The 15,721-nt window shown below is 43.6% G+C and overlaps 1 protein-coding gene across 4 annotated transcripts in view; it reads left to right on the plus strand.

The window, feature by feature from the left end:
- The window catches only part of DPP4 (dipeptidyl peptidase 4), a 55,090-nt gene that overhangs the window by 35,649 nt on the left and 3,720 nt on the right, over positions 1-15,721 (plus strand). For all 4 annotated transcript variants that reach the window (XR_014539841.1, XR_014539842.1, XM_083577254.1 and 1 more), the window contains exons 20-24: positions 4,865-5,059; positions 5,489-5,543; positions 6,228-6,327; positions 9,544-9,608; positions 15,481-15,553. Coding sequence is in view for 2 of the 4 variants with exons in the window: in XM_083577254.1 (XP_083433380.1) it covers positions 4,865-5,059; positions 5,489-5,543; positions 6,228-6,327; positions 9,544-9,608; positions 15,481-15,553 (488 nt within the window). In the remaining 2 variants the exon portion in view is untranslated. The remainder of the gene's footprint in view (positions 1-4,864; positions 5,060-5,488; positions 5,544-6,227; positions 6,328-9,543; positions 9,609-15,480; positions 15,554-15,721) is intronic.

Raw genomic sequence — 15,721 nt, forward strand, 5'->3', positions numbered from 1 at the left:
TGCGGCGCTCATTTCGCTTTATTGGCCGAGGGAGCCGGCGTACAGCTTCCAGGTCATGTGGCCAGCATGACTTAAGCCGCTTCTGGCGAACCAGAGCAGTGCACGGAAACACCATTTACCTTCCTGCCGGAGTGGTGCCTATTTATCTACTTGCACTTTGACGTGCTTTCGAACTGCTAGGTTGGCAGGAGCAGGGACCGAGCAATGGGAGCTCACCCCGTCGCGGGGATTCGAACTGCCGACCTTCTGATCGGCAAGTCCTAGGCTCTGTGGTTTAACCCACAGTGCCAGTAGATGACTATTTAGGGAGAAGAGGAGCTAAATAGTTTACTAGCAACCCTTTCAAAGACTATCATATAAACATAAATGCCAATTTTGGCCTTTTAAACAACAACTACCCACCAAATTTTCATGTGATCAAAGTGTCTTATTTCATGGTATCGATGACCTATGAAGCCCCATGGGATCCTTGCTACTAAGATACTGCTACTCAAGGACAGCCAGATCAGCAGCAACAAGTGAAGCAATTGCCAGGAAGGCCTCTCAGTCGTCCCAAACTTAGGTGTATGGATGAAGAGAAACCAAGAGGGAATCCTTGGTTGATTTGAGAGTTCGTATTATTGCTTTATAAGCTTTTCATTTGTGCTGCTGCTAAGCAGTTTTTATGGCTGTTTCTTTCATCAAGATTGGGGAAATGCAGAAGAAAATATTTTCTAAATAATCCAAAACAAAAGCAAAAATGGGTTTTCCCCTTCAAACTACAGAAAAGAAATTCATCATGACTGGGAATGTTAAGGTGTGAGCTAAATCTTGTATATCCTGATGTATGTTGATAATATTTCTCTTGAAAACCGCATGCTCTACAGCAAGGGAAGAAATCTTGATCTACGTGCACTCAAATGTCTTTGTAATCAAACACCTAGTTGTTGCTGACACAGGAAGAACTGTTATATGCCTTCCATCAGGCTATTGAGGCTCCTTCAGAGCTTCCACATCTTGGGCAAATGGTGGCTATCTTGCTTCCTGGCTGTCAGGGAACTGCCATCAGTGCCGGAGGGAGAGAGCAAAAGCCAGAGGGATTCCAGAGAGCGTCCAGGGATCGGGAGAAGCAGCCCATCTTCTGGGGAAGAGAATCAGCGTAGCACCAGTGGAGAAGGGGGGCAGATGGGGGAAGCGACGAGGCGGTCTCATGACTCCTTGCCTGGGACCAGCGGAGAGAGCACGGGTCCTCCATTGCCCACACCCTCGTTGCGCAGAAGGCTTTCGTGCAGAGAGAGTAGGAGGAGACTAGGCGTCAAAGAGCTTCTTTGCTGGAAGAAGTTTAAGAAATGCCCACTGACGGATTCTGCCAGCGATTGAGTCAGCCACGGGTGAGTGGCTGTCCGGACAGAAAAGGTTCACTTTGGCAACCCACCCAGGTGTTTGCACCCAGCTGGGGAGATAGACACCTGCTTACGCACGAGCAACCCCTTAGAACCATTACACTGGCTTTTAAATCTATTGGCAGAAGATGTTCTCCCCCCCCTTACCATGCAATAAATAAATAAATATATGTCTAAATACTGTTGAACATGATCAGAACAAAATATTTGGTTGAGTTCCAAGCAATGAACTTCAGCCTTCCTATTCTTGGGTGAAGATTCCAACTCTCCCTGGTGTCTGCGTGACTGTCAGGCTTACAGATATTAGTATCATATTATTCTTCATGAATAATGTGGGACGCGGGTGGCGCTGTGGGTTAAACCACAGAGCCTAGGACTTGCTGATCAGAAGGTCGGTGGTTCGAATCCCTGTGATGGGGTGAGCTCCTGTTGCTCGGTCCCTGCTCCTGCCAACCTAGCAGTTCGAAAGCACGTCAAAGTGCAAGTAGATAAATAGTTAAGGTAAACGGCGTTTCCGTGTATTGCTCTGGTTTGCCAGAAGCGGCTTAGTCATGCTGGCCACAACCCGGAAGCCGTACACCGGCTCCCTTGGCCAATAAAGCGAGATGAGCACCGCAACCCCAGAGTCAGTCACGACTGGACCTAATGGTCAGGGGTCCCTTTACTATTCTTCATGAAAAAAATTAAGGCAATGCAAACATTTGTAATGTGAATGAGCATTTTATCCAGCGTAGGTTTTGCATTATAAACCCCATAGCTGCCTCTATGAGATGAAAAAGAAAGAAAGATGGAAGGACTGTGTGAGCTTGCTGCTGTTTTTGCTAAGCTTGCCCTTGTGTCAGCAATATATAGTGCCTGCCAATAACAAAGAACAATGAGAAGTAGCCTCAGGGAAGTTCTTAAATGTGACATTCCTAGAAGGTGTTGATTTTCCATTGCACTCACTGCTACCATTAGGAAACAAAGTACACAGGAGGTGCTCGTTAGCTTTGAGGACAAGAAGTCAGGATTGTGCTGAAAACAGCTGGTTTGTTATTTCTCTTGAGAAGTAGACCTGAGCTTATTAAAATCAATTGAAACATTCTTATTGACATCAAGATATGATCTCTAGGTCAAGCCACTGTGTGCAGTGGAAAAAACTCTTAACTAGAAAACAATTGCCAACTGATAGTTACTTTAAAAAAAGAAATTGTATTGTATGTTGCACAATTGGTTAAAAAAACAGTCTCCCATACTTACCCTGAAGCTGCAAAGGCAGTCAGAAATATAACAAAGGCACATTCACTGGATCTTGAACATATGTTCTTGGTTGCTTTCTTTCTCCACACATCTCTGCACATATTAATGCATTTGCATTAATTACCCTGCCTCTTCCAATTGTGGATTACAAAAAAAATTGCTTTTCATAGTACAATGAAAGCAGAAATACCATATTTGCTGAGAATTGACTCTCTGAGGGAATATACATTAGTTGTAACTGGGTTTTCTATGATTCTATTGATTTGCATTTTTTAAAGCTTAATGGTGTTACATAATTATCACTGGAATTATTAATTATTTGCCTACTTAAAATTTCAATGTGCAGTAATGAGGAAGGCCTTTTGCTTTTTAAAAAGTGGTTCTTGTTAAGTAATCTGAAGTCTGTTCTATAGTTTTTTAGGACAACATGTGGAAAGAATAACGTGGCGGTGATTTTTAGATGGCTGGCATGTTTTAATTGCAGAAACTTTGGAAAGGTGCATAAAAGCAGATCTAGAACTAGTTAGTACTACTTCAGTACAAGCAAGAATAGTTCTTCCATCTTCTTCTTCGGTGATCACTCGTAGCCGAGTAAGATTGTCTTCCATGACCATGGTTTTAACAGTGAGTCCATAAGCGACTGTGGAGGCCAGTTCTGGATCCACATGTCCCTCCACAGTGGGGACATAGGTTTCTTGGTGGGAGTTGAACACGGACAAACCAAGCAGTTCTTGAAATCTTAAATTCCAGTTGTATTTTCCTGTTTGTTTAGAAATTTAGTAATGGTGAAACAAATACCGTATTTTTCGCTCTATAACACGCACCTGACCATAACACGCACGTAGTTTTTAGAGGAGGAAAACAAGAAAAAAATATTCTAAACGAAACAGTGGATGTATGATTTTTGTGGTTCATGCTGTGGCCACAGACGTGATCCGACGGTGAGTTTGGGGTAGCCCAATGCAAAAATCCTGAGGATCCACGTGGAGCCATGCTTTGTAACCACGTTTTTGCGCCATTGCAGCCCCATGAAACAGTGGGTGCGTGTGTGTTTTTTGGTGCAGGCTGTAGCCATGGATATGCTATGTGATCTGATGGTGAACTTGGGGTGACCCAGTGCAAAAATCCTGAGGATCCATGTGGATCCGTGCTTTGTAACCACGTTTTAAGTGGGGAGGGAAGGAAAAGCATTCAAGGGACAAGGAACACGCGTGGGGTGTGTGGAGAAGGATGCTGCTAATAATGCAGAAGAGGGGTTTAAGGGGAGAAGGAACACGCGTGGGGTGTGTGGAGAAGGATGCTGCTAATGATGCAGGAGATGGGTTTAAGGGGAGAAGGAGCTCATGTGGGGTGTGTGGAGAAGGATGCTGCTAATGATGCAGGAGAGGGGTTTATGGGGAGAAGGAACACGCGTGGGGTGTGTAGAGAAGGATGCTGCTAATGATGCAGGAGAGGGGTTTAAGGGGAGAAGGAGCTCGCGTGGGGTGTGTGGAAAAGGAGCTTTTCGGTGAGCTGAGCGGGGAGGGGGGAGGGAAAGAGCACTGTTGCTTTAAAGGAGCCAACCAGACAGCAGCCACTTACAGCAGTGTAAGCAGCTCCTTTCCTCTCCCGCTTTGCTCCTTCTCTCCCTCTTTGCTGCTTTACGCAGCTAATGGTGAATCCCCTGCAACCCAAGTCCTGCTCAGCGGATCAGCTGAGACGCTGGGAGAATCGTAATTTCCCCCTCTCCCTCATCCCGTGCCCTCCTGTCCCCAGCAGCCTTTTTAAAAACTTTTTTACTGGTTTTCACTGCGCTCGTGGCTCAGAGCCCTCCTGTGCCCTGCCGTCCCTCTGCAGCCTCATTGCTCCGTTTAGAGAGCGCACGGACCTTTGCTAGCTGAGGCTGCAGCAGCTGTTGCTGGCTACACGGCGCTTTTCCGGCTCGCTATGGCTCCCGTTTGTCCCTCCTCGTGTGTAAGCGGCTGCTGCCCACTTTGCTGCCATGGCTCTCCTTCCCTCCCTCTTCCTCGGCTCCTCCCCCTCCTCCTGGCTGTAAAGCAATCAAAGCTAGAGCCGTGCAAAGCCCTGCAAGCGGCTCCCGCTTTGCTTGACTGACGGCAGCCATGGCTCCGGTCGAGTGCATTCGCTCCATAACACGCACAGGGATTTTCCCTTACTTTCTAGGAGCAAAAAAGTGCGTGTTTTGGAGCGAAAATTACGGTATAAAGCAGCTTGCGAAAGCTTACCTGTGACTCTTTTTACAGGTATGCAGGACCCTGTAGTCAGAAGGCAGATTATGCGTACCGGATTAATTGGGCAACATACCTTGCAAGCACAGAGGAGATTATTGTGGCTAGTTTTGATGGCAGGGGAAGTGGCTATCGAGGAGACAAAATCATGCATGCAATATATCGAAGACTTGGAACCTATGAAGTTGAAGATCAGATTGACGCAGCCCGGTAAGCACACCTCAACCCTTTCCTTTTAATGCTGCATGTTTAAGTAATCTTGTTGTGGGAAAGTGACTTTTGTATTTACTTATTATGATATGCTTTGTTAGTGTTTGTTTGAAATGCATTCCTGTTTCTTAGCTGTAAGCCGCTTTGAGCAAGATTTTGTTTGTAGGGAAGTGGCATAAAAATAAAAGTAATGAATGAAAGAGTGCAAATGTTAGCGAACAAGTAATACAGAAAATAAACTTGGGCAGTAAAGCATTTGTTCCATAGACATACGTACCAAAACTTAAAATTTATTATGTTTGTAATTTATCTGGGAAGAAGGGGCAGTTGGGCTAAAAACTGCTAGAGAGCAACTGAGGGGCAGAATAAGTAGTGCTTTCTCTTGAGTCTCTGTGTACCTCATTTATTTATTTTCTGTCTTTTTCTTAGGGCATTTGCTAAATTAAGCTATGTTGATGAGAGCAGAATAGCTATTTGGGGCTGGGTAAGTATTAAAGTTAAACCTCTTTGTAATCACCAATTTAAATTATTAAAGAGATCCTAATGTAATTACAAAAAAAAATTACATTTACTGGACCACTCTTATCTTGAGAAATAGAAAGTTATTTATGGATGTTTTGAGGCAGCTATGCCCTAATAAGCATTAGCCTGGCGGCAAGTGTCCATTATTTCAACCGTCATTACTTCGAACTTTCATTGAATATATTTATATGCCGCTTTTCATGAAATGTTACAAAGTGGTATACAAAAGGTGATGTAAAATACGTAATCACAAGCGGCTAATAAAAGAACTGTACTATTAGAAAAGTCAACCCATAAGGACACTGACAATTTTGGGGGGGGGCGGATATAATACTCCACCCCATCACCATTTTTATCCCATTCCTCCTCCAGAGGGAGCCTAGAGTAATCATAAACAAACATCAGCCATAAATATAACAAATGACAATTCTGCTAAAAATATTGGGTACCAAATGCCAGGAAGAATAAGAATGTTGTCAGATTTGTTTAGAAGATGTTAATAGAGAAGACAACCTCACTTTCACTAGGGATTATATATGTGTGTGTGTGTGTGTGTGTGTGTGTGTGTGTGTGTAAAATCAGGGTATAAGAATAGCAACAATGGACTCTTGATGTGTTTTAAGCAATAGGATTTATTTTCTCCTAGTCATATGGCGGTTATGTGACCTCCATGGTGCTCGGCTCTGGAAGTGGTGTGTTCAAGTGTGGAATAGCTGTTGCTCCCGTGTCACGATGGCAGTTTTACGGTATGTTCTGTTTCGAAATAAAATGGATAATTCCTCTACAAAGCGTTGCAAAAATCATACTTGCAGCTGCTATATATATTCATAGGTATATTATCTTATTAAATTTGTATACTGCCCTTCATCCGAAGATTTTCACAACAGAAAAATTAAAAGTGCCATGAACTCGTGTGAGGGATTAACACAGTGTCTCTGGATCATAATTTCCATTAAAAAAGAATAAAAAAGCAACTTGGAAGTGGAAGAGGAAAATAATCTGCTTAACCTTTAAAAGGCACAAAATCACTTAATATTTGAAATTTTACTAGAATGCAAATGTCTGCATTTGCATTCCTCAATAGTGCCATGTGTTCCAAAGTGTTGCAGGATCATTTCTGAATGTCATAAAATTCATTGGCACTGCTACTAACTTACTTCTACTTACAGTGAGCTCTAAAAAGAGGGGTCATTATATTTAATCCTTGTCTGCTAGGAAATTTGTCACTGCTGATTTAATATGCTATTAGGGGCTGTTGTTTTTTAATTTAAAAAAATTATCTACCAAAGCGGAGTTGGGAAACTTAATGCCCTGTTGTACCTATGTCTTTAACTCTAGTGTTCAAATTATGGGATAGCCGAAGGGGTTCCATTTCCTTAGCTTTGGGTTTTTTGTTTCTTTTTAGAAATCTAAGGAAGAAGATTTGGCTAAATATGTTGGGAGATGGGGCTTGTGAGTTTTTTTAAGTGTTCCCTACCTTTCCCCTTAGGGACGCGGGTGGCGCTGTGGGTTAAACCACAGAGCCTAGGACTTGCTGATCAGAAGGTTGGCGGTTTGAATCCCCACCACGGAGTGAGCTCCCGTTGCTTAGTCCCTGCTCCTGCCAACCTAGCTGTTTGAAAGCACATCAAAGTGCAAGTAGATAAATAGGTACCGCTCTGGCCGTGCACTGCTCTGGTTCGCCAGAAGCGGCTTAGTCATGCTGGCCACATGACCCGGAAGCTGTTCACTGGCTCCCTCGTCCAGTAAAGCGAGATGAGCGCTGCAACCCCAGAGTTGGTCACGACTGGACCTAATGGTCAGGGGTCCCTTTACCTTTACCTTTAAGGATAGGGCAGAGTGGTGGCAACACCATCCCAGGTGACAGAATGTCAGAAAGCTGCTAATGTATTTGTTTCATCCTTCAAAGCATTGAGTCAGAGGAGCTCAGGGTTGGTAGCAGTGGTGTGCACCAACCCAGAGCTCCCCTAATCATTGGAGGGCACCTCAATGCACCACTGCTGTATAGAGTAGCATTTACTACTAGGTGGGTGGGGGCGAATTCAACCCGCAAACATTCTAGGACACTTCATTACTGATCTAATTGCATGTGCTTACACAATGCAATCAGGGTAGCGTTAGTTGAAATTTCTGAAGCGGGAATACTGCAAATGCGGTATTGTGTTTGTGCAGACCAGAGACGGTCAATCTTTTTGAAAATAAAATTGAAAGAAAGGTTTGACCTCCTGAGGTGTGATCGCGCACACCTTTCTTTGCCCTTCTGCTGCCTCTGTCAAAAAAGATTTTCCAGGTTTTTGAAACAATACCAAAACCTGTTCAGCAGGTGTGAAAAGCAGCATGACTGAACAAGCAACAATTCACTCCTTCAAATTTCCCACAATTGTGTCCACCTGTTGGAATTTACTGAAACTAGAGAACTTCCCCACCTCTAAATAAGACACATCTGGCAAATGTGGTGTAGGGTAGAGGTGACCTGTGTCTCTGCCCTTAAGGAAAAGGCCAGAGTAGGGGGAGCTAGCAGCATGGTAGCAGGGTGGAGTGAAGGGTCCGATATAACTCTGGCTATTAGTAAGCTTCAGCGTATGAAGACTTGACGGGAAACATTTGTAGGGTAAAAGCAGTGCTGTGCTGAAACCTGCCCTCCAAAGCTTTCCTGATCAGTAAAAGAGGCTTTCAGTTTTCCTTCTGTTTATTTGTTTTGCATGGGGTGCTTTAGGATTTATATTTTATCATTGTGAGGTGATTGGATAGTGTGCATGTGTATTTATTCTTCTTACCACTGAACATTTTCCAGCTCTTCTGAAGCATTCCCAGTAGCCTATGAGCTCAAAAAAGCCCTAGGACAGGTGTTGCCTTATGCTGTCCCAGGTGTTTTCAACTGGGGAGGGTGGCTACTGAACACCTGAGATCAATGTACTCACTGATTTTAAGGGAAGCCTTTCATTTTAGCTTGCTAAAAGAGAGAAATCTTTCTGCAATGAATGGCAGTAGGCAAGTATCCCTGCCTTCTTTACTTATAGGAAAGTCCAGCTGAGGATGTCAGGAAGTTTTCAGGAAATGTGGGGAACTCAGGAAAGTTGCTGAGTGCAGGCTACCGTAGAGATGATTTGTAGAATGATAGAAAGGATGCTCATGAACAGCTCTCGACCACCTCAAAAGTAAGATATGTTCAACAAAAACTCCACCCCACCCATCAGAATTTCACTGAAATTTTATCTCCCATTTGATAATTTCTGGATACAAATTTGTTCCTTATGAATTAACAGGGAACGTTCAGGGGGAGGGATGAAAGAGAATTTTTTGGCACATCCCTAGGTGAGATTGATCCCTTGCCTTTGCAAAAACCAACAACAACAAAAAACCCTTAAGTGACCATCTGCTACGTTTGTATAGACACTTAACTGTTCTGTTTGTTCTTGATTGCTACAATAGCCTGGGAAAGTGGAGGCCTCATCTTCTCCCAGTCATGAGGACAAAGTGGCAAAAGTAGAGGAAATGGCTTATGAGCCTATGTATCAGGTTAGGAGGCCAGGAAGCAGAAGGGTTAACTGCCTATATATGATACATGACATCTCCCTTTCCCCCCCAGGTGAAGTTTTCTGACAAAATTGGAAATATATCAAAGCAATAAAATGTACATGTATAGTATGAATGAGTTGGGTTTGTGTAACTAGGTTAATAAGTTCATAAGAGCCTGGGAGGGCCAAAGGGTCTGACTGTGAAAAAATAGTAATGCTTTATCTGTAACATCTGGTAATCTTGCTGATTGGAAATTGGTGTCTACTGACATCTGATTTCCTGATCAGGGGTTACTCACTCAACTTGTTTCCATTTTCTTCTTTGGTTTATCTTGTCTGTTTCTTCTTTTCCTCCTTGACTTGCATGTTGTATGCCAAACTGCCCTTAAAATAGTATCATTTTACAATATTTGTTTGCATTGTCTCCTCTCCCCCCCCCCCCAGATTCTATATATACTGAACGCTACATGGGCCTTCCTGAAAAAAGTGATAACCTGCCTTACTATGAGGTAAGCATGTAATCCCTGGTAAACCCTAGTCCTTCCCACCTCATGCAGCTACTAAGCTCCCTTTTCATATTCCCATCCCCATTTCTGAAGCCATTTCTCTCTCCTATTCTGCAGTCCCTCTTTTAGCCCTGTTTTAATCTTCACACCATAACCTTGCACATAGAGCACCGTCATGTTAGCTGCCTGGATCTCCCCCCCCCCCGCCCATTCTGAACCCATCCCTCCTGTTCTGCAACCCTCTTTGTATTCTCATTTGTACCTCCACTTCCACTGAAGAGACAATCCGTTGTTTGTTTGTCTGTGAAAAAAACTTGAGGTTAGTTAAACCATGGCTTAGTGTTATGTGTGAAGCAGACCAACACTGGCATGTAGAGTTTGGTTCTCACCAAAGTTTGAAAGTGAGAAATGTGGGGCAGAGCACAGGGATAGAAGGTGCTGCTAAACATTCACCCAAACGACTGTGTAAATCTGGTATCTGTCATGGTAAAACTGGTATCTGTTTTTATTAAAGGACTCATTATAGTACTAAAAACCATGAAGTAGAACAAATTACTGGGTGGCTTTGGGCAAGTTTTTCTCACACCCCCACACCGTGTCTGTATCACAGAGAGGTTAAGATAATGAAATAATCCTGCAAACTCTAATCTCATCTGGGTGCAAATTAATAAATACCAGGAGAGTAAATAGTATTAGGTGCAGACTGCACAAACTACAAGCCAGAACAAATTGTGCACAAATCTGGATATATCCACCTAGAAGTATGTACTTGGGATCTCAAGTCTGATAGTCATAGGGACCTTCCCCCCCCCCTTTTGTCCTTTTTAGGAGATAAAATAACAAAAATGGTGGGGAATCCTTGATACAGTAAAATGAGTTTTGGACCTTTTTGCTGCCTCCCCTTCTGTCAGCTATCTCCATGATTTATGGACTCTGTGTAAACTTCCTCATCCAAATAGTTTTGACGTATCACCACCTTCCTCCCTGCTCCCAACCCCAGTCCTTATTACTTTTCTATTTTGACTTCCTGTTTGCTGAACATCTTGGGGTTCTGTTCAGGCAGCCTGAGGGGTAGCAGATCCGCATGGCAATTTTGCAAATGAAAAGTCTCTTAACTTGCTACAGATTGAAATGTTAGTGCTCTGGGTGCACAATGTCACTCTGCAACTTCACGGCACAGATGGCACCAGAGGACTGTATAATCCTTTTCTGCCAGGAGTCGAGTTTTCTTGGCGCGGCATCTATTGCTGGCAGTGTCCACGTTGAAACTGCCAGTACCAAAGAGCTAAAGGTTTCCAATGTGTTACTCAGAGGATTAAATTGGAGAGGCTGCAAACTAGGAGGAGGGAGGGGTACATATACTGATTTGACTGTTTCACTGCACTTTGTTCAACTCATGTTACAAGAGTCAAGTGGGAGGGGGGAGGACTCTTCTTGGCATAAGAAGTTAACTAGGGTGGATTTCTCTCTTCTCCTCCATGACCCCCAATATCTTTGTTCTACGATAACCATGTTTCCGCCTCCCTCTCCAACTAAGCAGGTCACCATGTTTAGGAATATATCCCTCCTCTATTCAAGAATTAAACATGCGGGTAAATTTGATTCAGTTCAAACAACAAGCAACCCAAAACCTTTTGAAATTTGCCCTTCCTTAAATTTTGCAATGTGGTTCTCCAGAGAAGTAATGAGTTCCAAAATGCATATACTAGGGTAAACGGTGCATGAAAATGCATTTATTTGTGAAAATGGCAAACAAAAACACATTATATTAATAATTGTGCACTGGGCAAAATGTGTGTATGAAGAGAAACTCACACAAAAATACTGATAAATTTTCACGAGGACCGTCCCTCTCTCTCTCTCTCTCTCTATATATATATGGCAGACCAATGCACAGCATCAAATTTAAGAACAGAAAAATGAGAAGTAAAGAGTAAACAAGATTGACTAGGGATGGGTGAATCAGTCAAACACGTTTTTTTAGGTGGCAGTTCCTTCTAAAAGCGATCAAGGAAGAGTCCAGTCAGATGGATTAATTGTAGCACAGTTACACTTTAGTTGCTGCAGCTAACCATACTAGAGAGGTAAAAAAGACTCACCTGGGGTTATTTTACCTGGCCATCTCATTTGCTCTTGGCTTTCCACAAGATCCATAGGATTCAATGAAGGAGGATGTGGTGTGGGGAAGTAGCAGTTCAGCAATGGCAAGGTACTGGGAGTGGAAATAGGATCTGGTCCTTGCATAACTGAACTAAAGAGTCAGGGCTCTTAATCCACAGTTGTAAACTGCCAGGGAATGGGACTGGACTGGATGCCAGTGCAAGGAACACCAGCAAGGCAAAAGTTTGACTTTTAAAAAAATAAAAAAATAAAAAATTAAAGCCTGTGACAACAGCAATACCAGTTCTCTTGGAACCTAAATTAACTGAGGAAGTGTGCTGTAGGGTGTCAGTCTAGTCCAGGCACCCCCAACCTTCAGCCCTCCAGATGTTTTGGACTACAATGCCCATCATCCCTGACCACTGGTCCTGTTAGCTAGGGATCATGGAAGTTGTAGGCCAAAACATCTGGAGGGCCGCAGGTTGGGGATGCCTGGTCTAGTCAAATTTATTTTCATGTATTCTTTTTTTAAATCAAGCCACAGCATAAAATGTAAGACCTGTATAAGTGTTCAGAAGAAGAACAAAAGAACAAAAATCAAGGAATGCCAAATTTCAGTTTTGTATACAGTCATTCTTGAATTCAGAAAAGAAAATGGATCCAAGTGATAAGCTTGTCTTTTATTCTTCCCACTGCTACTCCTAGCCCCCAGCCTTGGCCATATATCAACCTTCTCTTCAGTTATCAAACTAAACCCAACAAGTAGTAACTTGAAGCTGGTGCTGGTGAGGCAGTATCAGTGCCAGAAGAAGCTTAGTCAGTTTTGACTGTATGTGCCCTCACCTGGCGTTTCCCCCCTCCCCATTAAGCCAGTTTTGAGAGTAAATACACATTGGGCTGAACTAAACAAGTACAGTTTTAAATTGTGTTATAATGGTATGGTTCTTGTAATCTAATAGTTACAGAGGCAGAATTTTTTTCTGTGAAGGTATCACTTTCCCTCTCAGCAACCAGCAGTAAACTACCTCTGTGTTGTTGTTAAATGGGTTCTCTGCTTAGATGAATACGCGAGGGCATCTTCAGGCAATCTCCCCTAAGCTGGTGTCCTCCAGATGTTGTTGGAACTACTACAACTACCATCATCCCTGTCCAGTGGTCAGGTTGGCTGCAGCTGATGGGAGTTGTCTAAAACATCTGGAGGGCACCAGGTTGGGAAGGAACGTAATAAGAGCCCCCTACTGGATCAGGCCAAATGTCTGTCTACTCCAACACAGTTCCCAAAGTAGCCAACCAGCTGCCCATGCGAAGCCAGAGAACAGAACCCGAGTGTAACAGCATCCTCCCTACCTGTGATAGCCAGCAACTGTTATTGAGAGGCGGAGGTAGAATATAGCCTAGAAGCCTGATCTGGGACCTGGTTCACACATGCATGTGCATTACTTGATTAACATGCACTTGATGCCTGGCCACTGAGTGTGTGAACTTCCATTGGAAGCCATTCTTGTTTTGAGAAGATGTAGGGTGTTGTGACAATTCTGTCTGTGGTGTGATTATCTGAGATGGCCTTTTTGCATGTGCAAGTCATAGCTTGATATGGCAGTTATCAGATGACGAAACATGTGTGAACCAGCCCTAGGAGAAGAGCAGGCTTGCTGTTAATCTTAACAGGATGCTTACCCTCCTTAACGCACAAAAAACCGCACTTGTGCTGAAACACCAGCAGTAATAAGGCCTGATATTTTGTATGTATCCAGAGGCTTGCGTGTGCCTAAATTGCAGCCCTGTCCACATTCAACAGCTTTGTAAAGGAGAGGAAGGTGATGAGAAAGGTCAGTTGCGGTGTTGTGCAGAAAAAGCAAGGAAGGACACCAAAAACAGTAAAAACTGTGTGCACCACCCCAGAAACAAGAGAATGCCTGAAGGAAACTGGACTGACATGTTAAGAGCTGGAGGGGAGGGGGAGACAAAGCTGATGATTTGGGGAGGGGAGGAGATGGTGATGTCATAGGCTACCAGGAGAGCGTGCACCAGGGGGGACTGTTAAACTTGTGAAAGAGGTTGTTTTGCATCTCTCTCTGAATTTGAAATGCTGTTGGCAAGTATTTGAAGCAGTCATAGATTTGGCAATCTTCTGCTAGCAGATTTGAAATGTTCAGTCCTCAAGAACTGCTGCATCATTAGGTTATGCAAAACAGGGTACAATTTTGTAAATATGCCATCTTGTACTGATATGACATTTGTTCTATTATCCAAGAAATATGCCGAAGGGAGAGAGACCTTCAGATTCCAGCCAAATGTTAACTTGTTTGTTGAGTGCTGATAAAATGTTGACTGCTGTGTGATCTTTTCACAAAGCCAGTTCCCCTTGCAGTGGCCTTACAACTAAAGTGTAGCAAAGGGCAGCAGAGAATTTCTGCACTTGGGTTCATGCAAACTATATAACCATGCAACAAGATTTTTCCCTACAAAAGATTCTATTTCACTTGTATCCCTTGTAACTCTTGGTTGGGAGCATGGAGCTCAGTTCCCTTCTTGTAACTATGGTGTAGTTTATTCCATAAACAAACACTGTGTTAAACTCCTCATGTTCTGCTTAATGACTAACACCTGGGAATGGTGACTGAATTTTTGTGTTACTTGATTTTTGGGAGCTATCTATACAAGAGTTTGCTGACTGCCAAGAAGTGAGAAAAAACGAGGTCAGAGACTGAATAGTTGTTTGCACGTGTTTTTATTATTTTATTATTGTTATTTTGGCTTAGATGCTCTAGATTACTGCATCATTTCCCATCCAAAGCAATGATGCACAGCTTCACTAAGTCCACACGAGGGACCATCAGGGAACCGTATGGGAAGGCAGTGCAAAAACACCTGCGTAATACCTCGTTTTTTGCAGAGATGCTCAGTGCAACATGAGAGAATGATGTGCTTATGTATCTCTGGCAGCAGCCTGCATTTCCGATTTCTGGAAAGAGGGCACATGCCACACTGAAGAGATGGTCAGCATACCCTGCTTTGACATCACTGGCTTTTAGCTTTGGGGATAGATTCCATATTTGCTCTTTCCCCTTTGACAGGGGGATTGGTGGCATCAAGCTCAGCAGGCGGATCACTGGAGATTCAGGTGTATGATTTCCAGCCCAACAGCAGATCCTAGAATAGGCTGTGACAAGTGAATTCAGGCACTTGGTGGCCCATTTTAATGCTAACAGCAGGTGTGGAGGGAATCTGCTGGAGGATGTGATATCTGATTTTTGTTTCTCATGCCATGTACCATTTCTTACACAGTGGTATCTCTGGTTGCGGACAGGATCTGTTCTGGAGGTCCAGCCGGATCCCAATGTTTTCGCAACCAGAGAGACCACTTCTGCACACACACGCTTGGCGGTAGAGTGCTTCTGCGTATGTGCAGATATACTTCCGGGTTTGCCGCTTACGTATCCCAAAGTTTACGTAACCAGAGGAATACGTAAGCGGAGGTACCACTGTATGCAGGTCTGCATCAGGGCCACCCTACTGTTAGGCAAAGTGAGACAGCTGCCTCAGGTGGCAGATGTGGAGGGCCGGACATCAGCCCCCCATTTTCCCCCTAGGAACTGTAAGCTAGCCTGCTATCCCCAGGTGAAGATCCTGTGGAAGATACTGTCTCAGTACCATTGTTAAGACTCTGCTACTAGTCCTGTTGGATTCTATCCATGGAATGAGAGGGTGCCATCTAGCCCTTAGAAACACTCAAAAGCAGACTACAACTGAAACTTCTGGTTGTTTGTTTTAGAATTCCACAGTTATGGCAAGAGCTGAAGAGTTCCGAAAAGTTGAGTACCTCCTGATCCACGGAACAGCAGATGGTGAGCTGCTCTTAATTCAATATCATTATATATCATACATTTGTAGTTCTGCTCCTGACAAATCAGAAAGAAGCACAATGGGGCAGCATAATAATACAACCTTAAGGACAGTTCTGTTTGTGCATGTTTATTAGCAGGGCTGGAGAGCTGGGGTCCAGCTCTGGTCAT

Source organism: Podarcis filfolensis (assembly GCF_964270895.1).
Source record: "Podarcis filfolensis genome assembly, chromosome: 1".
Classification (NCBI taxonomy): domain Eukaryota; kingdom Metazoa; phylum Chordata; class Lepidosauria; order Squamata; family Lacertidae; genus Podarcis; species Podarcis filfolensis.